Source organism: Pantherophis guttatus, chromosome 3, assembly GCF_059756535.1.
Source record: "Pantherophis guttatus breed Tessera chromosome 3, ASM5975653v1, whole genome shotgun sequence".
Classification (NCBI taxonomy): domain Eukaryota; kingdom Metazoa; phylum Chordata; class Lepidosauria; order Squamata; family Colubridae; genus Pantherophis; species Pantherophis guttatus.
This window is the reverse complement of record NC_142065.1, coordinates 108202327-108229350: the sequence shown is the minus strand read 5'-3', so window position 1 is coordinate 108229350 and position 27024 is coordinate 108202327. Positions and strand designations below refer to the sequence as shown.

Genomic DNA, 27024 nt, shown 5'->3' with positions numbered 1-27024 from the left:
AGTATGAATTAGTATGAATATCCAAAATATAAGGTTGCAGGGCAAAGGACTTAACAGCCGTGGTAGAGAATTGGATATCCCCATAAAGAAGAAACTGCTTTCTTAGGCCATTGCACAGGCCACTGTAAAGATGAAATAACAGTAACATCAGCTCCAGTATCAAGCAACCCTTGAAAAGGTTGCTTATTCAAATAGAGAGTTAACAAAGGGTGAAAGGAAGTAACAGACTGAAGTACAGCCACAGGAGAGGTAGAACCAAAACCAGCATCCCCACGTGCCCTTGTGCCAGAACATGGGACTTGATAAGGGAGCAAAAGTAATTGAGCAATAGAACATTGAGCAGGAAGAGTTTGAGGTTCACCCAAGCCTGAATAAAAAGAGTTCCAGTGTAATCAGAATCAATAACACCAGGGACTACAAAGCACCCCTTTTTATGAGCTGAAGATCGAGGCAAGATAAGACCCACTAAACCAGAGGGAAGAGGGCCTTTAAATTGAGAAGGAATCAATTTAACCTCCAAGGGAAATTTAAATTTCACAGAACCTCTAGTAAAATTACCACTGATGCCATACTCTGTAACAGCCTTTTTTAGTTCCCTCAAAATTTGATAAGGTAACCCTTCCCATTCCGCTATCTGCTGTCCTGCCAATTGGCCCTGATGATATTGTACAGGACATACAGACAACAATTCAGCAAGTTCTGCCCCAGGTATGGAGGAATCCTGTTTACAGGATTCTACCATTTTTTTGAAAAGAGGATTGAACAGCAGAGTCAGAAGGTTTAGTAATCTGACCTGTGTCAGTAGGAGCTGAAGGAGGCAGAGTCAGATAGTCCGGGGAGGAAGGAGGACAGACAATAGCATTGGAGTAACATGGAGGTGGAGAAGTTAAAAGAGACATTTCAATATTTCCAAATTTTTCCACTGCATAGCGACATAAATGCCATACCTGCAAAATCTCTACCTTAGCTCTTGATTTAGTATGTAAAACTTTCCCAATTTTTTTCCCAGTCAGATAATCTTAAAGACCCCTTTTCAGGATACCATAAACACTGATTCGCAATCTCCTGGACCAGCCATAAGAGACTGCATTGTGATACATCAGTGTGATTTTTCTTAAGTAAATAGCTTAATTCTTCAGCATGCTTCCTTTGTTCCCCAGAAAGCGAAGACCCCATTACTTACAGAAACCTTTAAAAGGTTGAAGAAACCACGAGTACTTACAGAAACCTTTAAAAGGTTGAAGATACCACATGGGTTGACGGTGCACCAAATCCTTGCCGGACGAAGCAGGGGTCCCTGTTTGGGCGCCACTTGTTGTAAATGACTACACACATAAAGGGGTTGAGGAAATATGTGGTAACTTTATTGGCTTACATAGTGACATTATATAGTTTGTTACTTTCAAGTTACAGCGTACTTGGCAGCATATCATTGGCTCATAGAATCTTCCAGGTAACTTAAATCATAGGTTAATCATTACTGCTTGCTTAAGCACTTCTAATATTTAGCTATAATTAAAATCTAACACACATCCCACTTCTTCTCCTCCTGTTCCTCTTATTTACAGAGTTAGGGTCTTATCTTCTAATGCCATTTCCTGGCGCTTACGTGCAAGTAACCTTCCTTATCTGAGGTTTGCCATCCAAGATAGGAAAATTCCTGCACATATGCAGACTGCAGACTCCTACAAGTTCCGATTCTATGTTCTTTTGGTCTGTGGTACAATTGCCTGCGTTTTGTTTGCATAGATCTCCATGGCAAAAAGTTCTGTGGTTTCAAATACTGGTACTAAAACTGCAAAAAACTTTGACTGATTAGCATTATGTATGTTATAGTTGAGGACTTTCTGGCATATTGTGGTTTCCAGTAGAGAATGATCAGCTGGATGTGTTAACTACTCATTTGGGCTCATTTGTCTCTTTGTTTTTGGAGTTTAGCTTGAGTAGTTTGCTTTGGAATTTTGTTTTCATTTTTTTGGCTTAGTCATGACAGTGTCAACATTTTTGTATTTACTGGGTTCATAGTTTGTTCCAGTTGTTCCTTGAGATTGTTTATGGTGCATCACCATAAAACACAAACCAAGTAAGTAGCCTAAGAAGACAAACCAATACGTAATTTTAAATACGTAAATTTTAATCTGTTTTTAAATTATTGGGGTATTTTAATTTGTCTGGGCCAAATAATTTAATTTGATTTTATCGGGTTTTTAAATTTTGTGTATTTATGTATTTTATTGTTGGCTGTTCACTGCCCTGAGTCCTTCGGGAGTAGGGCGGTATACAAATCAAATAAACTAAACTAAACTAAACTAAACCAGAGGTCACCTACAACATGCGGAACACGAGCCACTATGTAGGACAGATAGGCAGACTGCATCCATAAACACCAACTAGCAGTCAGAAGACACATACACACAAAAAGTCCTTAATCTTACAACACATGCACAGACTCAACTATAGTTTCAACTAAGAAACTGTGACCATCCTAAGCCAAACAAAACCCAAAAATGCTAGGGGATTTTCTGAGAGATTAACAGAGGTGGAAGGGACCTTGTAGGTCATCTCGTCCACCCCCCTCCCACCAAGCAGGGGACCCTACACTATTTCTGACAGATGGCAATCCAGTCTCTTCTTGAAAGCTTTCAGTGATGAAGCTCCCACAACTTCTGAAGGCAAGCTGTTCCATTGGTTGATTGCTCTCACTGTCAGAAAATTTCTCCTTATTTCCAGGTTGAATCTCTCCTTGTTCAGTTTCCATCCATTATTCTTTGTCTGGCCTTCAGGTGCTTTGGAAAAATAGCTTGACCCCCTCATCTCTGTGGCAGCGCTTCAAAATATTGGAACACTGCTATCATGTCTCCCTGGTCCTTCTCTTCACTAGACATTGAGCCAGCCAGCAATAGACACATAGAGATAAATCATATTTACACATCATTCAAAAGAGACAATAAAAAAGGCTAAGAAGGAAACAAAAAGACTAGAATGAATCCTCTCCAGTAGCCTACACTCTGATAAGCAGGGATTAATACCAAACAACCAAACAGAAAAGAATGTCCTAACCAAGGTACTACCAAGGAGAAAATTATACCCCCAACACCACAAATTATAAGTAGCCCTCAATTTATGACCATAATTCAGACCCAAATTTCTATTGTTAAGCAAGGCAGTTGTTAAGTGATTCACACCCAATTTTATGACCTTTTTTGCTATGGTTCTTAAGTGACAACACTTAATGTTATTAACAAGCGAATATGGCTTCCCCCATTAACTTTGCTTGTTAGAAATGGAGATCATATGACCTGGGGAACTGCAACCACTATAAATACATGCCAATTGCCAAGCACCCAAATTTTAATCACATGACCATGGGAATAATGCAATGGTTGTAAGTGTATTGATTATAAATCACTTTTTCCAGTGCTGTTGTAACTTTGAATGGTCATTAAACAAATGGTTATAAGTCAAGGACTACTTGTACTGTATATGAATAGGGATCAAATCCTCATACTGATGGTGGTGATGATGATGTTGGGTAATGAAATGTCTTCAAGCAAAGAACTTAGCTCAGAGAGCACTAAGGACTCCACATTTCAACCCTGAGCTACAAAGATTCTCTTCAATTGGATCACATCTTGCAAATAAAAAAATGTATTTTCCATAGTGTTTCCTACGTGGCACGTTGATAATGTTCTTTCATTTCCCCCCCAACAACTGTAATAATAAAATATTGAATTAAATTGAATTCTTTGGCTAAAGGGGATACAGAGGTGGATACAATTTTCCCAGGAAAACCTTCATGTAGACTTGTCTTTTGTTTCTGCTGCTTCTAGTGCTACTAGCATCACACTCATCAAATAAACAAACTAGAAACATATCAGCAAGTATCTTCAGTTGTGATTTGCAGAACTTCTTGTGCCATTTTGGACTGAGTGACATACCAAGTGACATACCTAATGGAATAAGGTATTGCATGTAATGCCTAATGGAATAAGGTATTGCATGTAATTCACAACCAATGAATACTTATTATCAACAATAGTGATTATCTAGACAAAGCTTTAAGTTAGGAAGGAAGGAAGGAAGGAAGGAAGGAAGGAAGGAAGGAAGGAAGGAAGGAAACGAAACTAACTTTATGGGATCCCTTCTGAAGAGGACAGCATTCTGATTGGTTTGATGCCTGAAGATTTCAGTACATCAGCCTGATAATTATTCAGTTTTTTGTAGTTATTAAGTAATCAAAAGAGAAGGAAAGGAAAGGTGAAGGGCTTTATTTTCCTTCCCATTCTCCTTCCCTTCTCCCTTCCCTTTCCCTTCCTATACACCCTCTCCATCCTCTTTCCCTTGTGTTTTTGTGGAATGTATAAAAGAAAGGTCTTGACATCTAAATATGCCTTGGTAGTATTAATATAGTGGATACAAAAAGTCTACACACCCCTGTTAAAATGCAAGATCAATCAGACTGAGATAAATCACTTCAGAATTTTTTCCACTTTAATATTACATATAAGCTGTACAATTCAATTGAAAACAAACTGAAATCTTTTAGGGGGGAAATAAACAAAAAAACTTAAAATAACATTGCTACATAAAGATGTACACCCTTAACCTAATACTTTTTGATTTAATGACAGCATTCAGTCTTTTGTGGTACGAGTTTATCAGCAGGGCATGACTTGCCTTGGGAAACTTTACCCACTCTTCCTTGCAAACATACTCCAAATTTGTGAGATTAGGAGGGCTTTTCCTGTGCACAGCCTTCTTCTGCACTACATCCTACAACATCTTGAATCTCCAAAGACCTACGCAAGGGTCCTCTTTGTAGACTTTAGTTCCTAAATCAATAACAGGGCTAATTAAGGATAAAATAAAAGGGTAAAGATAACACTTTAGAAACATTGCAGTTCAAGAGTTTGGTTTATGATGAATAATCCTAGGGGACAGATGTGAATAATTGGAATGCCAGGGTTCCAAGTAATACTCCCATGATAAATAGGACTCTGAGGCAGGCAGATTCCTCAAAGAATTGATTTATTGGAAATATCATATTGGCACAGGCTGGTGAAAACCGACTCTGAACATTCCCGCGGTTTTCTCCAAGTTAAAAGTAAAAGTTTTTCCCCTTCCCCAAACAGTCAGTCACATGGTCCAATCATTGTGTTGTCCAGTTGCCTGGTAATGTCACTCCACCTCTCTCTGACCACCTGTGGGAATGTTCTTGGTTCCCAAGAGAAAGTATTTTGTTTTGGCTACAACCCCCTCTCCCTCTATTCCCCCCTCTCTAACCCCCAGCTCCAGTGTGGCAACACTGAAGCTGGAAAATGGCCTCGCTCAGGCCAGCTTTAGGGTTGACATGGAAAATATGTAGTTCTGGGATTTTTGTTAGAAAAAATAGTCTAACAACTAGAAATCTGACAAATTCACATGGGCATTACAAAATAATGGCCACCAGAACATGTCTGGTCAGAAAGGATGTTTGATCATGATGTTTGATCTTGCCAGTTTGGTGGTTACAGCACCAGGCTAGAAAGCAAGCGAGAAGACGAGTTCAAGTCCCACCTTAGCCATGAAAGCCAACTGCGTGACCTTGGGCCAGACACTCCCTCTCAGTTGAACCCACTTCAAAGGGGTTGTGTTGTGGGAAAAATAGGAGGAAGGCATATTGGATTTATTCATCAAGTTGTTTGTAAAAATAATAAAGGTAGTATATAACTAACTGACTATCTAACTAGCAACACCGAGAAACATTCCAAGATGGTGGCTAAGCCGCAAAAAGCAACATAATATCAAATTTGTGGAAGATGAATAAGATATCTACGCTCTAGAAATAATCAAAGTAATTTAATACACATGCAAGCAAAATTACTTCAACATAGGAACAAAAACACTTCCCAAAAACAAACAGAGACAGAGAGGAAAAACTATTCTATTAGCTATAGAAACAAAATTGCCTTTTCACTGATGTACAAATTAAAAAAACAGTTTTCTGAACAACCAGTATAAACAACATCCATCAAAAAAGCGGGTGGAGTTGTGCTTTGTGGTTATTCTGCTGCATCTTTTAGTCATTTCCTGTTTGGGGCAGATCAGGAATATTCAATTTATTAATACATTGAACAAAAATGTGTTATGATTATGTTGAGAGTCTCGGAATTAAGATTATTAATCAACTTTTTTCTTCTTTTATAATCTGATTTATTCTGAATGTATGGCAAATGTTACTTGATACACTATATGAATTTAAATAGCTATTGTGTAAACAGCTCTAAGCATACTGTAATCTGGGAAAACGGGATGCAAAAAAGAACCTAAAATCCTGATAGAAGATTACAATTGCAACAGCAGAAAAAATATCAGTTTTTTTCATATTCTTCAAAGTTTCCAGGAAGTGGTAGGATTTCCTTTCTATTTACAGTATTGTTAAGCATCTTTCAGGCAGAGTTGCCGCCAAAGAAATAAAACTCTCTAGCTGTCCCACCTGAATTCTTTTCTCTTAGAGCCAAGAAGGACTCTCAGGACTTCATGTGAATCCCACAGGAAAACTGGTTAGAGGATAGGCAACAGCTGAAATGGCTGCAGACCAGTTATATAATTTCTTTAAACAGTCTAAAAATATTTGTTGAAAATTTAAAAAAGCTTGGTGTGAAAGTAAGAATAATCTGGCCTTATTCCCAAACTCTGCTTAATATTATTTTCTCCAAAGCAGTTACCAAGGGGATAAAAAGTACCTACATGTAATGAGTAAGCATCAATAACATTTTACTTATTTTACAGCTGAACCCAGTCATTCATAATACGGTGCAAATGTTCAAGCATCTGGATTCAAATACTTCCTTCAGGAAAGTTACAGCATCTGATGGCCCAATTCTCTACGTATGTAAGTAGAACAACCTCAATCCAAATAAGGAAAATGAACATTTGATGTAGTAGCCAGCTCAAAGACTGTTTTGTGGTATCCATAACAAAAAAGAAATCCCTGTGAAATTTAGGAAATTCAGTTTTTACTCCCTCTGAACTGACTCACTAACCACCAATTTACGCGACATCCTTGTTAAGAAATTTACAAAGCTGAGGCTTGAAACATATGCTGAAGTTAGCGAGAAATTGCCAGTACTTTTTTTCTAAGATAATTTGTTCTTGATTATGTGCCATTATGTTGTTTTTGATTTCTAACGACCACATAGATGGATCTTCTTCTCCAAGATGATCTATCCCTAAACTGGCCATTCAAGTAATTTGTTGATTTAGCTTTACATAAAGATTGAGTCTGTGGTTGAAATGAGGCCCCTGCAACCTGAATCTTAGTGTAAGCAGATTTTGACAAGTTAGCAGTACTTCAACTGGGACTGAGAAGAAGATAGAAAGAGATGGCTTTGTTCTATAAGAAATCCTATGGTATTAATGCAGAGGCAATCAACCTTTTAGAATTACTTGAGCCATTTTAGGAGCATGTTATACACACACACGGGGGGGGGGGAAGCTGTCATGAATAGGCTTGCCAGGTGTCCATTATTTGAGCGGACAGTCCACTTTTTTCACATTATGTTCACTATTTTTTTTCACAAAATGGTGGACATTTTTTTTATTCAAAAGCTTTATGATGAAATGGTACGTAATCTAAAGCTGTACAGTCTAAGAGAATAAGGATAGGAGAATCACGTTTTGTCTTTTTTTTCATAAGTTAGAATGAGACAAAGATCGAATATCCATTGAACTCGATTCTCCGGAAAAATTAATGATGAGATTAAAATAAAAATATATTATAAAATTATGTACAGTTCACATTTTTAAAATGTATTGTAGCTTGTGTCGACTGACCTAAAATTATTAAGGAAGTATTCCTTAAACACAAAGAATTGATCAAAGCTGCGCATTCAAATAAAAAATACACACGACAGCAAAGTAAAATGTAATTTAATATTTTACATATTATTATAATATATTTGATGTTTTGAATTTTAAGTAAAGTTTTGAAGTGATTATTTTAATATGTGTTAAAATGTTTGTAAGAAAATATATAATTTAATTGTAAAAATTTTTTTTATTTTTTTACTACTTAACACCCCCCCCCACCCCACTTGTCCACTATTTTTTGGAAGCAGATCTGGCAACCCTAGTCATGAAGAGGCTTTGTCTATTCATTAAATAGCTGCCACTTTAGGTATGAATTAGTAAAAAAAAAAAAAAACCCTGTGAGGTTTTTTCCCCTTACTGTGCTCTGTAAGACTCCAGAATATCGTGGGTTTTTTTCTGGACAGATAGGCACATTTATAGACACCCCTCCCCCCCACTGGATTGCAGTGTTCATCATTTGTTTTTGAAAAACTCCTCTTCACAGCTAAGGTAAGGGGCTTTTTCCAGTTTATGAGGCACTAGAAAAACATGCTGGGGTAACTTGCGCTGCCCTGACATGCAAGCTCTAATCTGCTTCGATAATGAGGCTGGCAAATGGTATTGTCCTTACAGAGTTATTGCAGGACATTTTTTTTTTAAATATAGTTTTTAATTTTTTCTTTTAAAACAAACATATCATTAATCATTTAGTGTATCATCATAATATATATATTTCTTTACATTTCAATTTAATATATCTCCTATTAGGACGTTTTTCTTCCGAATTTATATAATTTTGTACCACTTTTTATCCATATTCATTTTCTATCCAATGATAAAATTGCCCCATATGTTATAATACTCCGATTCTTCCTTCCCTTGAATTGCTAATGTTAATCGATTCATTTCTGCACATTCTAATATTTTCTTAATTACCTCTTCCTCTGTAGGGATTTTTTCCGCTTTCCAATTTTGTGCAAATACAATTCTCACTGCAATTATTACATGAATAATCAAATATACATGTTCTTTACTAATTTTCTCAGGTAAAATACCCAACAAAAACAGCTCCGGTTTTAAATCAATATGTTGCCGAGTCATTTTCTCTAACCAAATCCGAATTTTTGGCCAATAGTTTCTTGCTTCTGCACATGTCCACCACATATGATACTACGACCCCGGTGTCTGGTGGCATTTAGTTGATTTATCTTTAAACATTTTTGCCAATCTTTCCGGTGACATATGCCATCTATAAAACATTTTATGCAAATTCTCTTTCTATGCTGTTGTCATTGTTAATTTATAGTTTCTTTCCCCTAGTTGCTGCCATTTATCTAACTCTATTGTGTATCCAAAATTTTTTGCCCATTGCAGGACAATTTAAGGGCAGTGCCTGGTAGATTTTTCCAGGCTCTGTTTTCCCTCCTACCCAACATCACAACCAGTGGCAATAAACACTACTAATCCCTCTCCTTGAAGAGTGGTGGGACTATCTTGGATGAATATGGGCACACAGCTTGAATCCAAACGTTAGCCACCTTTCAAATTATCCAAGTGAAAATTAATCACTACAGTTAATTCTTTTCTTCTGGAAATATAGCAGAGCCATATTAAAAAATAACCCTGGTGGCAGGTAGGAGCAGGGGTGAAATCCAGCAGGTTCTGGAGAACCGGTAGCGGAAATTTTGAGTAGTTCGGAGAACTGGCAAATACCACTTCTGGCTGGCCCCAGAGTGGGGTGGGAATGGAGATTTTTGCAATATCTTTCCCCCAGGAGTGGGGAGAGAATGGGGATTTTGCAGTATCCTTCCCCTGGAGTGGGGTGGGAATGGAGATTTTGCAATATCCTTCACCTGCCACACCCACCAAGCCACACCACGCCCACAGAATAGATAGTAAAAAAATTTGGATTTCACCTCTGGGTAGGAGGGATGCAGGATGAAACAGGAGGACCTTGCGTGATGCACTGACAGCAGTTTTTATCACTTTGCCTATGATTTCCCAATCTTTTATCTTGAAAGAAATTTTTCAGTTTTCCAGATGATTAATGTAATGGTTGTCAAGGTCTTGAGCTAGGGGAAAAAAATTGGCAGAACTCTGATTTGTTTTACCCGAGGTCTCAGGCATCATAGACTGATCAAGTGCAGTAGAAAACCTTTAAAGGACACCTGTGGGGATAGACTGTATCTCTGCAGGAACTGAGCAATCCAAAATAATGCAATGACTTGTATTCACTAACTGATTGAAAGCATATGGAAAAATATTTTAGGTTTATAATCTTGAGGATAACTCCCCGCCCACATAGTTGGCATAATAGGCAAGAAGACCAGAGCTGGATCTCAATAAACAATCATAACATGAATACTGAAGTTTCCTAGCATAGCTCTCCATGGATCTCCAAATCACTTTAGAATTTGTTCTGGCCAGCTCAACCATATGATTTGTTGGAGAAGATTCCCTGCTATTCTTCCAGTTTCTATTGGTGATGCATCTAATATCTGACTGGCAAAGTAGGATTAGTTCTTCTGTTAACTCTGTCAAGCCTCAGTCCTTTTCTCCATTAAGGGTTCATGGATGTATTCTGTTTTATTTTGGACTGAACTGGCAGTGATTTTTAATGACTCATCCTATTCAGCATCAGAGATAGCATTACTTCAGAACTCAAATCTGTTTTGCAATAAAGAAATGAACTTTGCAAGAAAGAAAACAAACTAATTAAATTTTCTAATAAGATATAACTTATTTTTATAAATATTATCCTCTGTAGACTTCTTTATGCAAATGTAGATGATATAGAGTCAGTTCTCGACTTACAACCATCAATTTAGTGACTGATGTTACAATAGCATTGAAAAAAGTGGCTTATGACTGCTTTTCATTTATGACCATTGCAGCACCACCCTGGTCACATGGTCAAAATTCAGACACTTGGCAACTGGCATGTATTTATGATGGTTGAGTGTCCTGGGGTAACGTGATCACCTTTTGTGACACTCTCACGAGCAAAGTCAATGGGGAAGCCAGATTAACAGGTTAACAGTAACAGAGTTGGAAGGGACCTTGGAGGTCATCTAGTCCAATCCCCTGCTTACGCAGGAGACCTGTACTAAAGATACAAACCTCTGAACTGCCGACCTTTCTGATCGACAAGCTCAGTGTCTTAGCCACTGAGCCACCTAGTCAGGCGATTAATTTAAGATTAACAACTGTGTTATTAACTTAACAACTGCAGTAATTCATTCAACAATGGTGGCAAGAGGCTTTCAGTTGGCACCGCCTGGCGTCACGGATGGTCTTTTTGGACCGCCAGCCCCACGATTCCATTCGAGCCGTTCTGACAGCGCTAATCAGCTGTCAGACGGCTTAAAAACCTCTCCTTCGGGAGAAGAAGGAGAGGAGAGCCGGTGGGCGAGGGTAGAGCTCCCCGGGAGCCCCTGGAGCAATTCCAGGGGCTTGGAGGGTGAGAGCTCCCCGTTCAGCCCACTGAAGCTCCAGATCCGTGGCGACTCCGTTTAAACGGAGCCAGACGCCGGCGACCGACTCTGCCGCCAAGAAGATCAACTGATTTCAAAAAGCAGACAGAACGGAAGCAGGAGAACAAGCTTTTGCAAGTATATGCTTAACTCCTGGGATACATTGTTTCTATTTGATTTTGCTGAGCTGGAGCTGGAAATGGCGTCTTTGTTGTGGGTGTGAAGGTGAAAGTAGGAAATGAAAGTGCTTGTTAATAGACTTGTGCTCAGAGACTGGATTTAAACTGCTGGATTTGAGAGCTGGGTCCAGAAAAGACTATCTTGCTTGATAAACTACAAATAAATCTGAGAAAGCTGTTTGAGAGACTTTATGGCTTTGAAAAGAAAAATTCTTTTAAAATAATATGGCTTCCAAGGAAGGAGTTTCTGAAAGTGGAGGCTCCTTAATGGCGTCAGAAATGACACAGAGAACTGAAACACAGAGCCAGGAGGCTTTTTTTAGAGACCTTGCAGAATTTATAAAGGAAGCCATGAATAACCAAATTGAAATTATTAATAACTTTACAGCAATCATGGAACAAAAATTTACAGAACTGGTGGAGGATAAAAAAGCAACTGAGGATGTTTTTGAAGGAAAGCATAATGACAATGCAGGAGACATTTTGATCAAGACAGAGAAGCTGGAACGGGCTGACCCTCAAGAATCTTCAGAAGAAACTGATCAGCTCTACGAGGTTTTGGAGGATTTGGCAGAGGCTTTCACACAATTAATTGAAATGCAGCAACTGGATTTTTCTTTGCAAACTGATCGAGTTAATTCTTTGTTCTATGAACTGACTGTCTATACAAGCAAGAAGAGTCGATATGGGGGCTCTAAGCCAGAGGAAATGGTTTTGAGAAAGGGACAAGTCTTAAAGATACATCAACCCCCAGTTAAAATTCAAAACCTCCTCAAAATAAAAGAAGGAGGGAGGAAGAAAGATTGGAAAAAATACAGAAAGAAAGGAAGAATGGAAGATTAATTTTTTCTGGTCTAATTATTGATGTATTAATGATTAACTACAATGATTAACTAAATGAATTGAGAGTTCAATTAATGATTAATTAAGGTTTAGTTATTGTTAAAAATATTTGAATATTGAGAACAAAAGCAGGAGGAATAGCCAAATGATTAAGTATGTATTATCTACTAGTGTTTGTTATTGGTTTTTTAAAAAAAAAATTCTTAGGGCTAAAGGATTATATGTTATTTTGTGTTTAAAGGGAGGTTGATGAATAATCTGTAGAACGGGAGTTAAGGGGTCTAGGGAGTTTTAATGTCTTGCATTAATTTAGCATATTTTAGCGTATGTTTGGTAAAACCTATACCCTGTTTTTCTTCTGGGAAGTCGGGGGAGGGGGGAGGGAAGGGGGGGTTGCACAAATGTTTAATTAGATAAGTGATTTGTTTGAATTTTAAAAACAATAAAAAAAATTTGTTCAAAAAAACAATGGTGGCAAGAAAAGTCACTTAGCTACTGTCAGGCTTAGCAAAAGAAATTTTAGGCTTAATTGTGATCATAAATTGAGCACTACCTGTATTCATATACACTAATAATACAATCTATGCATTTCCGTTACTAAATGATGTGATATTCACACTGCTTAAAGAAAAAAACACCATCACTGCAATGTCTGGATTTATTTATTACACTAAATTTATTATAAAAACCACAATTTGCCAGGGTTCACATTACATTCTAAGCTATTATCCATAATAAAATAGACATAATAATAATAGAATAGATAGAATTAGTGGGATATAATGGTAGAGTCAGTAGAATTGGTCTGACTTGCTGTTTTGCTTCTGTAAGAATTACTTTGCTAAGAATTGGAATTGCCTCTGCCATTTGCTTCTACCAGTGATCTAACTTCTGGTATCTTGTTTTTTTGTACAACTCAGTGCCTGGTGGATATCTCAAGAAGCAGGGCATGTCATGGTTTGGCAGAGTTACATCGGACAAATACCTGTGTTGCTAAGCACCCAGCCCCTGTTGCTAAGCAGTCAACTCCCCTGTTCCTTACTGCATTGTCAAAGGGGGCAGACGTGATAGCCATGCAATACCAGCCACGGGTGGGTTTCTTGGTTCAGGATCCCAATTGCATCTTATAGTACGAAAAATTATGGTAATTTCCGGCAAGGAATTTTAAAGCCCAATATCACATATTTTGAAGACAGAACTTTAATAGAATAAACGTATAGAATGGTTCCATTTCTTAAGTGCAACCCTCAGAATGTTTCGATCACATTGAAAATAAAAATTGCTTCTCCATGATCACCTTTTCCCCTCTCAAAATGCTTTTTACATTGGTCCTCAGAGGAAATCTAATCCCATCAGCCATGTCAGATAACCTTCATTTTAATTAACATGATTCCTGTTTCCTGATCAGTGAAATTAAGCATGTTATTTACATCTTTTATGTTCCCAAAGTATGACAGCAAAAGTAACGAAGCTAGTATTTAAAGCCAACGTTCTACAGACTATAGACCATGCATTTGATAAAGCAACTTGGATAAAACGAATTTTTTAGAGGTGGAATAATGTCCCTGGACAAATTTAAAAGGGGGAAGACTATTGTAATTCATATGGTCATGACTGAATGTTAATTTATAGAGAATATATTCCTTTGCAGGGGAAAGTTAATTGTTCAAGAGACCAACTCTCCAAAACCAACATTCGTTTCTTTGTGCTGGCAGTTTTGGTCCAGGTTAATAGCTTTTATTATGTGAAAAGCAAAGATAGCTGTATCTGACATTTTAAAAAATCTGCACAGGCAATATCTTCATTAGAATAAACAAAAGCAGGAAACGGTATGTACATTGTCAAGTTCGCAAGGATTGTGAGGTTAAAATAGCAAACAAGAAAAAACACTGGCTGGAGTTCAGAACTACACTCCTTCTGAGCAAAAATAAACTAGAAAGCCGTTTTGCACCAAACCAATACATTATTTCTTACAGTGTAAAGAATTTGGATTTCGGTTATGCGATTCTCCAAAGTCAGGCTGTCCGAACACGACCACAGAATTACCGCGAACTATATACACCGTTTAGTCTGGGCGCTCACTTATGTTACAAGTGTGAACTCAGGAGGTTGGTTCAGTTAACTACGGGCAAAGAGCATTAAGCGAACATAGGCAAAAGGTAAAGGGGAGATTGACTGAAGGGCAGAGAAGGAACCACAAAGCAAAGTTCGCTGCCACATCACTCACGCCTAAGGAAGCGGAATGTAATGGGGACTATTGCCGGGGCCAATGTCAATCACATGACGAAAGCGGAGGCATGAGACTTGCCCGCCTCTCCCGCCTCCTCCCAGTGACCACCACGCCAGCGAAAGCTTTTGCCACGACAAATAGAGCTCGTCTCCCGCTTCAAGCTCACCTCTACCCACATCCTGCCTTTTTAAGGCGGGTAACTTTTCTCCTCCTGGCTTTGAGCCAATAGCGTTCCGTGTCCGTTCCGTTGAAGGATGACGTGGCCACATTCCAGAGTCATTACCCCACCCAGTTAGTGGGCGAGAACGAGGCCGAAGCCGCGGGTTCCTCCTCCTGCCTGGTTATTGGTTAATCTAAGTCGAGGGGGGCGGAGTTCTGAAGGAGCTCTTGATAGGCTGGTGTGAGAAGAAGGAAAAAGCCGAGCCGAGCTGATTTAGTGGGGTTGTAAAAGGGGCTGCCTGACGCAACTGAGTGGCCGGCGAAACAGGCGAGGTTTGCTATTTTCCTAGAGCCAGCGTTGGGGCGACCTATGAAAAAGGGAGGGCGAGTTGCATTTTTTTAATTGAACATTTATATTGGGGACGAAAGGGAGCCACATCTGGAATGTCTTTCCAGAATGTCTGTAATTCTTACTGTTCGTTTGGGTTGAGCCTGGTGAATTATACTGTCATTGTGTTACATTTCTAATTCTATGCATGCTGTTTAAAAGTTGGTCTTTAAAACATGCTCCTGTGGTTACGCCAGTTAATTTTACTTAAGTCATTACATGGTATCGTGCATTCTAACCTAAGGAAAAGATGACTGAGCCTGAGGGTTGTGTATTTCTTAAACATTAATATAAATGTCATCTTTATAAATAAATATATATCAAGTGCAATTCTACCTGAGTGTAAGGTGCATTGAATACGACTAGAATACTGTAGAACTTACACAGGACCATGCGGATAAGTTGCTGCAGCACAGCTGACTTTAACCCTGTTAAACATTTATATGCACAGGTGTTGCAAAGCCAGATCATTTCGATGCTTCTACCCAGCAAATGTATATGTGATCATTTCAATGGATCTGCAAATTACAACAAAATATCCAGAATATTTTTATACTATTTGTCAAAAAAATGTGCAGTAGAATCTCTGCCATTTTTACATATGTAAAAATGTGAAAGAATGGTACTACCATAACCATTGTAGAGGTAATAGGAACATTTGGGGTGGAGGAAGATTAAATGTTGGATTGTCAGATAACCATGCCAAATATATGTAAAATTATGTTCAGTTTGCTTTGTTAACAAATGAATGAACATGTTCATGCTAGTGACAAAGGGAAATCACTAAACTGCCAATGCTTATATCTTGAAAAAGCCATCTCTTTTTTGTCTCTTTTGCTTATGGGTTATGTTTTTATTTTTGTTTGTACTGAAACTGAGATAAGATAAAATTCTGTGTACAAATCTAAGCCTTTGAAAAATCTATCATTGCTCTGGCTGTGATTTGAGAAATCCTGTAGAATCCTATATACTCCTTTCACTTAATTATCACAGGTACCATTCTGAAGAGTGCTCAACATCTCTTGGAGGGAAAGGAATCCATTCTCCAGCAGATGGTTGGCACTGACAGAACTAAAGCAAACAATAGTGGAATTCATAAATTAACATCATATATTCATAATATTCCCTAGATTTATATTCTGTATTTTGTACAATTTAGTGTACAATATTTGAATTTATATTTAAATTCATAATTTATGTTCAAATATGTTTGTTCATATTTGGACTCAGATACCTGTTATCAGATAGCTGTTATCTACTTCTTCAGAAGACCATATCATAAGTTTTAGTGCATCTCATTTTAAGTATTGGGTAAGATCAAGAAAATATGTATTGGTTGCTTGCAGAAGACTGCAGCTTCAGCTTATTTTATAGTTCTATATCAGAACCACATTTCATGTTAAATCAGGGGCACTGAAAGTGAATAGGGACGCTAGGAAGATGTTATTCACAGAAATATAGGAACCACACACAACAAAAAATTCTCTTTGAGGACTTTTCCTCTTGTAGACTGTTTTCAGAATTCTTGTTGTTATGTAATGGGAGTGGAGGAGTCCTGCAGTGTTCAAATTTCTAATTTTTTTTCTCATGGTTCCATGAAGTTATGTTAGAGTTAACTCCACAAATGAATGAATGCTGGAAAAAATGCAGAAAACTCTCATGCACAATGAGCTTCATAAATACATTTTTCTCTCTTATGCAGGGTCATGGACATCAATATCCATATGCTCCAGCACTGCTTGGCTGAAGCAGGACAAAGCCACCTTCTTCAATTTTGGGAAGAATTCAATGAACTAGAAAAACAAGAACTATATAAAGAATTAAACACCATGGATCTCAAGGAGCTGGACCAGGCTTTCAAAAAAGCCATGTTAGATAGTAGCCATTTACCAGGGCAGGAAAGTATTGATGCAAAGATGGAATCTGTGCCACGTGAGGTCCTTGGGAGTACAACACGTGACCAAGCTCAATTGCCAGTATGGGAGAAAGAAGGTAGGTGTAAGGATCCAACAGGACACATAGGATATTTTAAGAAAGTAAACCTGCAGCATGACATGACATTGTGTACAGAAGACTTCCCCAATCAGCTGTTCTCCAGATGTTTTAGTCTATCACACATGGAGAAAACCAGTTTGCAGAAACTGGCCTAGTTAACTGGTTAATGAAGCTGTACATTTAACCTTCTAGATATAAGTTTCACTTGATTATCAGGTGATTGCTTTCCTTATTATTATTAAATTCTTTACAGTAGCTAGGGATTGATAAACAGAACAATGGGCAGAAGCCAGCAAAATGAATTGCAGCATTTGGATAGGAAAAAAATCAAAGGTTTGAATAATGGGGGGATCATAATGGGCACCAGTATATGCAAAAAGGATCTGGATTCTCAATAGATCACAAGCTAAATATGAGCCAATAGCATGTTGCAGCTGCAAAAACAAGCAAATGCAATCTAGACTATACCAACTGAATTACTAAATCAAGGTCAAAAGAAGTAATTTTTCCTCTCTATTTTGATTGCTTAAGCTATATCTAGAATATTACAGTTGCAAGAAAAAGTATGTGAACCCCTTGGGATTACATGGAGTTTTGCATGAATTGGTCATAAAATGTGCTCTGAACTTCATCTAAGTCACAACAATAGAAAAACAGTCTGCTTAAAATAATACTACACAAACATTAGATGTTGCCATGGTTTAATTGAACATAACATGTAAACATTCACAGTGCAGGGAGGAAAAAGTATGTGAACCTTTGGACTTAATAACTGGTTGACCCTCCTTTGGCAGCAATAACCTCAACCAAACGTTTCCTGTAGTTGCAGATCAGACCTGCACAATGATCTGGAGTAATTTTGGACCACTCCTCTTCACAAAACTGTTTCAGTGTAGCAGTATTCTTGGGATGTCTGATGTGAATCGCTCTCTTAAGGTCATGCCACAGCATTTCAATCGGGTTGAGGTCAGGACTCTGACTGGGCCACTCCAGAAGGCGTATTCTGTGCTGTTGAAGCCATTTATTTATTTATTTATTTATTTATTTTATTGAATTTCTATACCGCCCTACTCCCGAAGGACTCAGGGCGGTGCACAGCCATGAAATAAAACACATAGATATACAAAATTTAAAATCGAATAAAATGAATTAAATAAATTTGGCTGAATTAATCCCATAATTTAAAATACCCATATTTTAAAATACAGTAAAAATTTAAAATTTAAAATTTACACTTAAAAGGGAGAAGATTTAGGCGAGGCCAGCTTGATGAAATAACAGCGTCTTCAACTCGCGGTGGAAGGTGCGCAGGTCCGGAATCCTCCGTATCTCTGGGGGGAGCTCATTCCAGATCGTCGGTGCCCCCACAGAGAAGGCTCTCCCCCTAGGGGCCGACAGCCGACATTGTTTGGCCGACGGCACCTGGAGGAGCCCCTCTCTGTGGGAGCATACTGATCGGTGGGAGGCTATTGATGGTAGTTGGCGGTCCCGTAAGTAACCAGGTCCTAAGCCATGGAGCACTTTAAAGGTCGTAACCAAAACCTTGAAGCGCACCCGGAAGACCACCGGGAGCCAGTGCAGCTCGCGCAGGAGAGGTGTTGCATGGGAGCTCCACGTTGCTCCCATAACCACCCGCGCAGCCGCACTCTGCGCCAGTTGGAGCCTCCGGGTGCACCTCAAGGGGAGCCCCATGTAGAGAGTGTTACAATAGTCCAGACGAGAGGTGACGAGGGCATGAGTGACTGTGCGTAATTTTGTTGAATTACTTGTATGCTTTGGGTCATTGTCCTGTTGCATCACCCATCCTCTGCGGAGCTTCAGTTGGCGGACAGATGGTCGTACGTTTTCCTGCAAAATGTCTTGATAAACTCTGGAATTCATTTTCCCATCAATGACAACAATCCGTCCAGGCCCTCAGGCAGCAAAGCAGCCCCAAAGCATGATGCTCCCTCCGCCATGTTTTACAGTGGGGATGAGGTTTTGATGTTGGTATGCTGTGCCTTTTTTTCTCCACACATAGTATTGTGTGTTCTTCCCAAACAACTCAATTTTGGTTTCATCTGCCCACAGTATATTTTGCCAGTAGTGCTGTGGAACATCCAGGTGCTCTTTTGCAAACTTCAAACATGCTGCAATATTTTTTTTGGACAGCAATGGCTTCCTCCGTGGTGTCCTCCCATGTACTCCATTCTTGTTTAATGTTTTCCTTATTGTAGATGTGTCAACAAAAATGTTAGCATGTGCCAGAGATTTCTGTAGGTCTTTAGCTGACACTCTAGGATTCTTCTTTACCTCATGAAGCATTCTGCGCTGTGCTCTTGCAGTCATTTTTACAGGACGACCACGCCTAGGGAGAGTAGCAACAGTGCTAAACTTTCTCCATTTGTAGACAGTCTATCTTACCGTGGACACATGAACATCAAGGCTTTTGGAGATATTTTTGTAACCCTTTCCAGCTTCATGCAAGTCAACAATTCTTGATCGTAGGTCTTCTGAGAGCTCTTTTCTGCGAGGCATGGTTCACATCAGACAGTGCTTCTTGAAACCAGTAAACCCAAAACAGGTGTGTGTTTTTAAAGGGCAGGACAGCTGTCAGCAACACATCCAATATCATCACACTGATTGGAGTCAAGGTTGGCTCACTCCTGGCTCCAATTAGCTCTTGGAGAAGTCATTAGCCTAGGGGCTCACATACTTTTTCCTCCCTGCACTGTGAATGTTTACATGTTATGTTCAATTAAACCATGGCAACATCTAATGTTTGTGTAGTATTATTTTAAGCAGACTGTGTTTTTCTATTGTTGTGACTTAGGTGAAGTTCAGAGCACATTTTATGACCAATTCATGCAAAACTCCATGTAATCCCAAGGGGTTCACATACTTTTTCTTGCAACTTTATATACTTTTTTGGACATTACATTTTGGAAAGGACATTGGCAAACTAGAGCATGTTAGAGAAAGGGCAAATGAGATGATAAGAAACTGAAGAAAAATGTTCTGCCTATCATTAGTCTAGAAAGGAGCAGATTGTACAGTGACACGGTAGCTGTCTTCAAGTATTTGAGAGTCTAACACATAGAGGAAGAATTCTTCAGAGTTGCTCCAGAAGTCAAGAAGAAATATGTTTAAATTATTGGGAAACAGTTTTTATTTGAACATCAGCCTAAAGACAAAAGCCATTTAACAGTGAAACAGATTGCCCTGGAAAAGGGTGGGCTGTTTTTGGCTGGAGATGTTAACAGATGGCCATCTGCTGAAGATGTTATGCCTGTGGATTCTTGCACTGATCACAGCATTGGATTATATAATATCTAAGATCCTTATATTCTATGATTTATGATAATTATTTAGTGAATTTAGTGTGTTTTGAAGAATGATCAGCAATAACACTGAAGAAACTTTGAAGAAAAACTAGTATTACATCTTGAATCAACTGAACTTGATAAACAAAACCTTTAACTTTATCTCCCCTCCAGCCATTAGAATCCTGCATTGGTTGCAGGATAAGAGCAGATCAAACAAGTTGATGGTTTGAATTGAGAGAGATTTAAAATGCTACAAAATGAGATTTTGACAATACAGCATTCAGGCCATTGAACACTTGCAATATATATTACTGTGCTGCACAAATTAAGTTAAAAACTTAAGGTTGCTGTCTCATTATATCAGTTGCTTATCTGTTTACATCTACCTATGGAATCACTTGTACTGAAATGCTTCAATAGTTTCAGGCACAGTTGAAAGCAGGAAGTTATCTAGGAAGATTTTACTGTAGAGGTGTTATTGACAGCTTTATATATATGTTATTTGGGCAAATATCTATTTTTGCATTCTGTGGTTAGAAAGATTAAAGTTTTGGTTTTAGAACAGGTGTTTTCCATCCTATGTTGACTTAGGTTTATGCATAAAATATTATCTTGTAGTGAGTTCTTTATATAACTAGTATATTGCTTGAGAACCAGTTTATTGTGATTAAGGTGAGGGTGGGGGGAGAGATCAAATATCTAGAAACAATAATGGTAATATCATTCAGAGATGCAGATTTTTTTCCCTGTGCTTACAGTACAATTTCTTATGCTATTCAAAAGTAGAATAAAATGTCTGTTGCCATGAAGTGGCACTTGAGGGGATCAGATTATTTCCTTCATTTTTCCTCTTTGGTTTAGGTCTCCGACAGATTTCTCAGAGCAAAGTTGCTGTTCTTCTGTTAGCTGGTGGACAAGGGACAAGGCTTGGTGTCTCGTATCCCAAAGGAATGTATGATGTAGGGTTACTGTCCCATAAAACACTGTTTCAGATCCAAGCAGAGCGTATTTTAAAACTGCAGCAGCTAGCCGAAAAGCAACATGGCCTTCAATGTGTTATTCCATGGTAAGAATTTTTTGTCGTTTCAAAAAGAATGCATATCCTAGATGTATTTGTGTCTGACTTTAATGAATTATGACTCTCTTGTTGGTCTGGGCAGGTATATAATGACCAGTGGCAGGACAATAGAACTGACTAAAGAATTTTTTCTAAAACACAAATATTTTGGTTTGAAGAAGGAAAATGTGATCTTCTTCAAACAAGGGATGCTGCCTGCCATGGACTTCAGTGGGAAAATTTTCCTGGAAGAAAAGGGCAAAGTTTCTATGGCCCCAGGTAAGATGTAGATCTATTTGATTTATAGGAATGAATTAATAACTCGGGATTGAAGCAAACTTTAAAATCTTCTTTGGGTAATTATCCACAGTCTAACGGTATGGAGATATAGGCAGTTTATTTATTTATTAAATTTATATTGTCGACTATTCGCCCATGGCAACTCAAGGCAGCTTACAGAATATAAAAACCACATTTAAAAACAGTAAAACTAATAAAAAATCAAATAAATTAATGTAATAAAATCCCTCCCACCCCCACAACAGCCGATCTCCCACTCTGGGTTTCCTAGGCCCGTTGGCAGAACCAGGTCTTCAGTGCCTTCCGGAAGAGAATTAGAGTGGGGGCCATTCTAATCTCTGGGGGAATGATGTTCCAGAGAGAGGGAGCCACCATGGAGGAGGCCATTCTTCTGGGTCACACCAGGTTTATCTCCCTCGAGGATGGGACGCGCAGCATCCCTGCCTCCTCACTCTACTGGGTCAGATAGATGTGACCAGAAAGAAATGGCCCCTCAGATAACCTGGTCCAAGACATGAAGGATTTTAAAGGTCACAACCAGTACCTTGAATTGCACCTGGAAGCAAATTGGCAGTTAATGCAGCTCCCACAGGAGAGGTGATAGATGTGCACACTGGAGTCTGTACAAAACCGTGTGGGCTGCTGCATTTTGCACCAACTGGAGCTTCTGGATGCTCTTCAAGGGCAGCCCTATGTAGAGCGCGTTGCAATAGTCAAGACGGGAAGTGACCAGGGCATGAGTGATTTTGAGTAAGGATTGCTGGTCCAGGAAAGGGCATAACCGGCACACAACTCGGAGTTGCGCAAAGGCCTTCCTGGCCACGACTGTCACCTGCTCGTGAGTCCAGGAGAATCCCCAGATTATGCACAGGGTCTGTGTGGTAGTGCCACCCCATCCACGACCAAAGATGGTAATTCTCCCTGAGCCAACGAGCCCCAAATCCAGAGCCACTCTGTCTTGCCAGGGTTTAGTTTCAACCCGTTGCTCCCCATCTAGCCCCTAACAGCCTCCAGGCACTGCAAGAGGGAGGACACGGCATCACTTAACTCACCACAAGCTGAGATATGCAGCTGAGTATCATCAGCATATTGATAATATCTTAGTCCATGATGACAGATGATCTCACCCAGTGGCTTCATATAAATGTTGAAGAGGACTGGAGAGAGTACCGAGCCCTGTGGTACTTAAAGTTAATCAGATTGCTCTGAAAAGATTGATTATCTTTGCGTATTGGAGTTAGCAGCAATCTATATAATAAAATCAGCAGGACACAAAGTTATTTGAGCAATAAATATCATTCCATAGTCAATTGGAATTAAGATGAATTTTCATTGATTTGATATTTGTAATTGAAAAAAAGTCTTAATCTAAAGTTTGAAAATGTATTTTTTCCCTTATATATAAAATGCTTAAGTAATTCCTAAAGTTTGTAAAATATTATTGAAAGTGTATTTGAAACTAAGTTAAGAGAAAGTTAACGAAAAAGATGTGTTAGCTTAAAGAAAAATCTAGAGCTTTAAAAAGGATTTATACAACAAGAAGAAAAATATTCTATGAGAGTAACTTGGAGGGAGTCATCTAAATTTAATGAATTAATTGGAATTAGTTGGAATTTTATTGGTCTGAAAGTACTTTAAAGTATGTATGCTAAGAGGAAGTTTAAAAAAAAGATGTATTAGAATGTTTTAACTTTGGAAATGTTTTTAAAGAAAAGCTTAGTGTTTTAAAATGGATGAATTTTCCCCCCCTTTAAGGTTAAAGCATCTGAAATAATACAGTGAATTTTGTTAATATAAATGGTTGTAGTTTATAAAGATCATTATGTTCAAATAGAAATACATAAATAAAATACATAAATAAATTGCTTTTGCTGATTAGATAGATTTGTTGTTATAGAAATGGCTAAAAGGTAAAGGTTCCCCCAGCGTGCTAGTCGTTTCTGGCTCTAGGGGCGGTGCTCATTTCCGTTTCTAAGCCAAAGAGCCAACGCTGTCCGAAGACGTCTCCGTGGTCATTTGGCTGGCATGACTAAATGCCGAAGGCTTACAGAGTGCTGTTACCTTCCCACCAAAGGTGGTCCCTATTTTTCTACTTGCATTTTATGTGCTTTTGAACTGCCAGGTTGGCAGAAGCTGGGACAAGTAACGTTACACGGCACTAGGGATTTGAACCACTGAACTGCCGACCTTCTGTTCGACAAGTTCAGCCTTTTAGCCACTGAGCCACTATGTCCGCATATAGAAATGGCTAGTTATATACTAATGTGTAAAAATAAAAAGTTGAGATTGTAATGTTATCTTGAACTATGCTAAAAAGTCGGAAGTCAACACCTTTTTCTTTCTTCCCTGTACCCCATATTTTCTTTCCCCCTTTATTTTTTCTTTCCTTAATTTCCTATTTTTATTTTTATTTGCATTTTATACATTGATAAAACAAAAAAGTTATATATATAAGGAAAAACTCCATAAGCTCTACAAAGCAGTATTAAAAATTTTCCATAAAAACAAATAGGAAATAATATTGATTTGAAAACTTTATTCAATAGTAAGCAAGTACAGGTAGTCCTCATCAAACAATTACAATTTGTTCCAGAGAAATAGTCACTAAGCCATGTGACAGAGAGATGCTATGAAGATCGCTGGATGCTGCCATCTCCTTCAGATAAAATTCTCATGCAACAAAGCCAGCATTACTGTTACTACAGTATGTGTTGTTGTCAAGTGCAAAAATTTGGACATAAGTGTGCAGATTGATCAGAAAATGATTTTTTCACTATCATTTACCATGTTTATTATTATCATATTTGCAAAGAGTCACTATCTGAAGAGGTTACTAAATGAGGGCTACCTGTAGAACCAGGAACAAAATGTTCCCCATTCTGTATTGCAAACCTTTACATCTGTATATCAAATTTAGCTTGAAAAAAGTCAGAAATGCTAAAAACAAACCAAGAAACAATAAAGTAGCATTTTCTTTTTTCCCCTAAAGATGGCAATGGGGGTCTGTACCGAGCTTTAGGAACTCATCATATTATAGAGGACATGGAACAGCGAGGAATTGGCAGCATACATGTCTATTGCGTGGATAACATTTTGGTAAAAGTTGCTGACCCTCGGTTCATTGGTTTTTGTATACAGAAAGGAGCAGACTGTGGAGCAAAGGTAACAAGTGACTGAAGAGAATGAGTTGTCCCCTCCTTTTCTTAGTTATTATATTTAAAAAAAATTGGAAAAAATAAATAACCAAGGCTGCTACTGTGCCGATTATTTTAAACATATTTCTTGACTGCTGGTTCCTTTACTACTGATAGTTACCCCTAAAAGGCAAAACATAATTACCACTTCAATATTTTCATTGTCCGTTCTAATGTTGGTTGATGTACCTATTATCATTAGTTTGGGCTTTGTATTTAATCTTAATTCCTTTTTTTTCATTGTGCTCCTTGATTTTCATTAATAGAACCTATATTTTCGTCTATCAAGGAAGTGTCATCCACATGTCACAGGCTACGGATGTTTCTTCCTCCAATTTTAAAAGCTCATTTTTATTTTCCTAATCCAACCTCTCTCAATATGTATATTCAGCATATAAATTGAATAAAGGTAGAGTATACAGCATTGTCTCACTCCTTTGATGACCTGGAAGCAATCTGTCACATATTCCATTCAGATTGTGATTGCAGGTTTCACATAGGAATTATGAGATATTCTGGGATTCCCATTTTCTTAAGAGCATTTCACAGCTTGACATGATTGACACGATCATAAACTTTTTTGTAATCTGTGAAGCACATATTGATTTATTTTTGGTATTCTTTGGCTTTTTAAATTATTCAGCAAGCATCAGCTATAATGTTTTGTATTCCTTGGCTTTCTCTAAAGCTCAGCTTGAGCATCTGGCATCTCCTTTCCATGTATGGAATTTTGGATGATGCAAAATTAATCCAAAAGCTATTTTGGCTTATCGTACGCATTTTGGATTATCCTAGGCATTATTTTGCTGGTATGTGAAATTAAGGATATTGTATAGTAGTTTGCACACATTGTTAAAATGGCTTTCTTTGGTAATGGTATGTAAATTGACCTCTTCCAATCTGCTGGCCACTATCATTCTCCAGATTTTCTGGCATCGTTTTGGTTAGAAGTTTTATTGATTATTGTTTTGTTCTTTGCTATATTTCTGTGGATATTTCATCCATTCCTGTAGCTCTCTGACTTGGTAATTGTCAAGTTCTAATCTTAGAGGTTCTTGTTAAAGGGGAATATATTCTAAAGTATTCCAAGGAATTATCTTGGATATTGACATCTCTCTTTTCATCTTTCTTTGATTTTATTTAAATCAGTTACCTTCTATCTATTACCTTCCCCTAGCAGACCAATTCAGGGTCAGAATTTCCTTCCGATTTCAGAATTCTGTAGAATAGAATTATAGTGAATTCATAACCTTTTTAAAAAGAATTTATCCAGAGTTGCTTACTTTTTATTCTGAGATAAGAATAGGAATGGATGTGTGTTTTAATTATGTTTTGTTTGGTTGATTTGATTCACTAGTAATTCACAAGCTATTTAGTAATACAATATCTGTTCTTTTTGTAAATTAGTTTCTTGGTTAGATTTGGAAGCCATATCCATAATAGTAATAAGAAATTCACATAAATGCAATGACCAGAAATGACCAAGTTTGGCAGGAGGATTCCTTTATGATTACTTTGCTATGACACCCTCATGTGGTGAGAGAGAAAGTATATCAAAGATAAAGCAATTAGAGCTGGTAACATTTGTAATATTACAGAGATTTTTTTGGTTGATGCAGCTTGCCAGTTTGGAAATTTTATTTATGTGATAGAAGAGTTCTTTCTGACAGAAGAACCATCATATTCTTCATCTGCCAGTTGGTATGCATGCTCCTGTTGCTAAAACGAAATGTCATAAAAGTCAGTTTGAACTCTGCTAAACAGAAAACTTGAGGTGCTAATATGAGTATTGGATTTCAAGAGTTTCTTGGTCAGTTTTCCCATACACATCTTAAAGCAGAGATTTCAACACAACCCACATTCATCTCTGACAATCAAAATATGACTTTTGTGGTGGAATTAGCCAAAACTACTATACTGTTTTGGAACTCTCTCTGTTTTGCTTTAAAACATACTTTTGCCATTAGTACACACAGTATTTGAAGGTATTGAAAACTCTGTCATTATCGAGATCTGTTGTATTTCAAGCATTTTAACAATGTGGTAAAATACTTAAAAATTATTTTGTTTT

General features: G+C 38.0%; 1 protein-coding gene and 1 long non-coding RNA gene across 7 annotated transcripts in view; one reads left to right on the top strand and one right to left on the bottom strand.

The window, feature by feature from the left end:
• Nucleotides 1–14910, bottom strand: part of LOC148114744 (uncharacterized) — a 17440-nt gene extending 2530 nt beyond the window's left edge. The window contains exons 1-2 of the long non-coding RNA XR_015733208.1: nucleotides 14722–14910; nucleotides 1223–1325 (exon numbers count right to left, since the gene is read on the bottom strand). This is a non-coding gene — a long non-coding RNA (uncharacterized LOC148114744). The remainder of the gene's footprint in view (nucleotides 1–1222; nucleotides 1326–14721) is intronic.
• UAP1 (UDP-N-acetylglucosamine pyrophosphorylase 1) overlaps nucleotides 14867–27024 on the top strand; it is a 24209-nt gene continuing 12051 nt past the window's right edge. For 3 of the 6 annotated variants that reach the window (XM_087890157.1, XM_034409813.3, XM_034409811.3), the window contains exons 1-5: nucleotides 14867–15047; nucleotides 16805–17094; nucleotides 21264–21468; nucleotides 21563–21738; nucleotides 24749–24921. In XM_087890157.1, the coding sequence (XP_087746283.1) occupies nucleotides 16809–17094; nucleotides 21264–21468; nucleotides 21563–21738; nucleotides 24749–24921 (840 nt within the window). In that variant the 5' untranslated portion in view covers nucleotides 14867–15047; nucleotides 16805–16808. The remainder of the gene's footprint in view (nucleotides 15048–16804; nucleotides 17095–21263; nucleotides 21469–21562; nucleotides 21739–24748; nucleotides 24922–27024) is intronic. The other 3 variants (XM_087890156.1, XM_087890155.1, XM_087890158.1) reach the window with 2 other exon arrangements.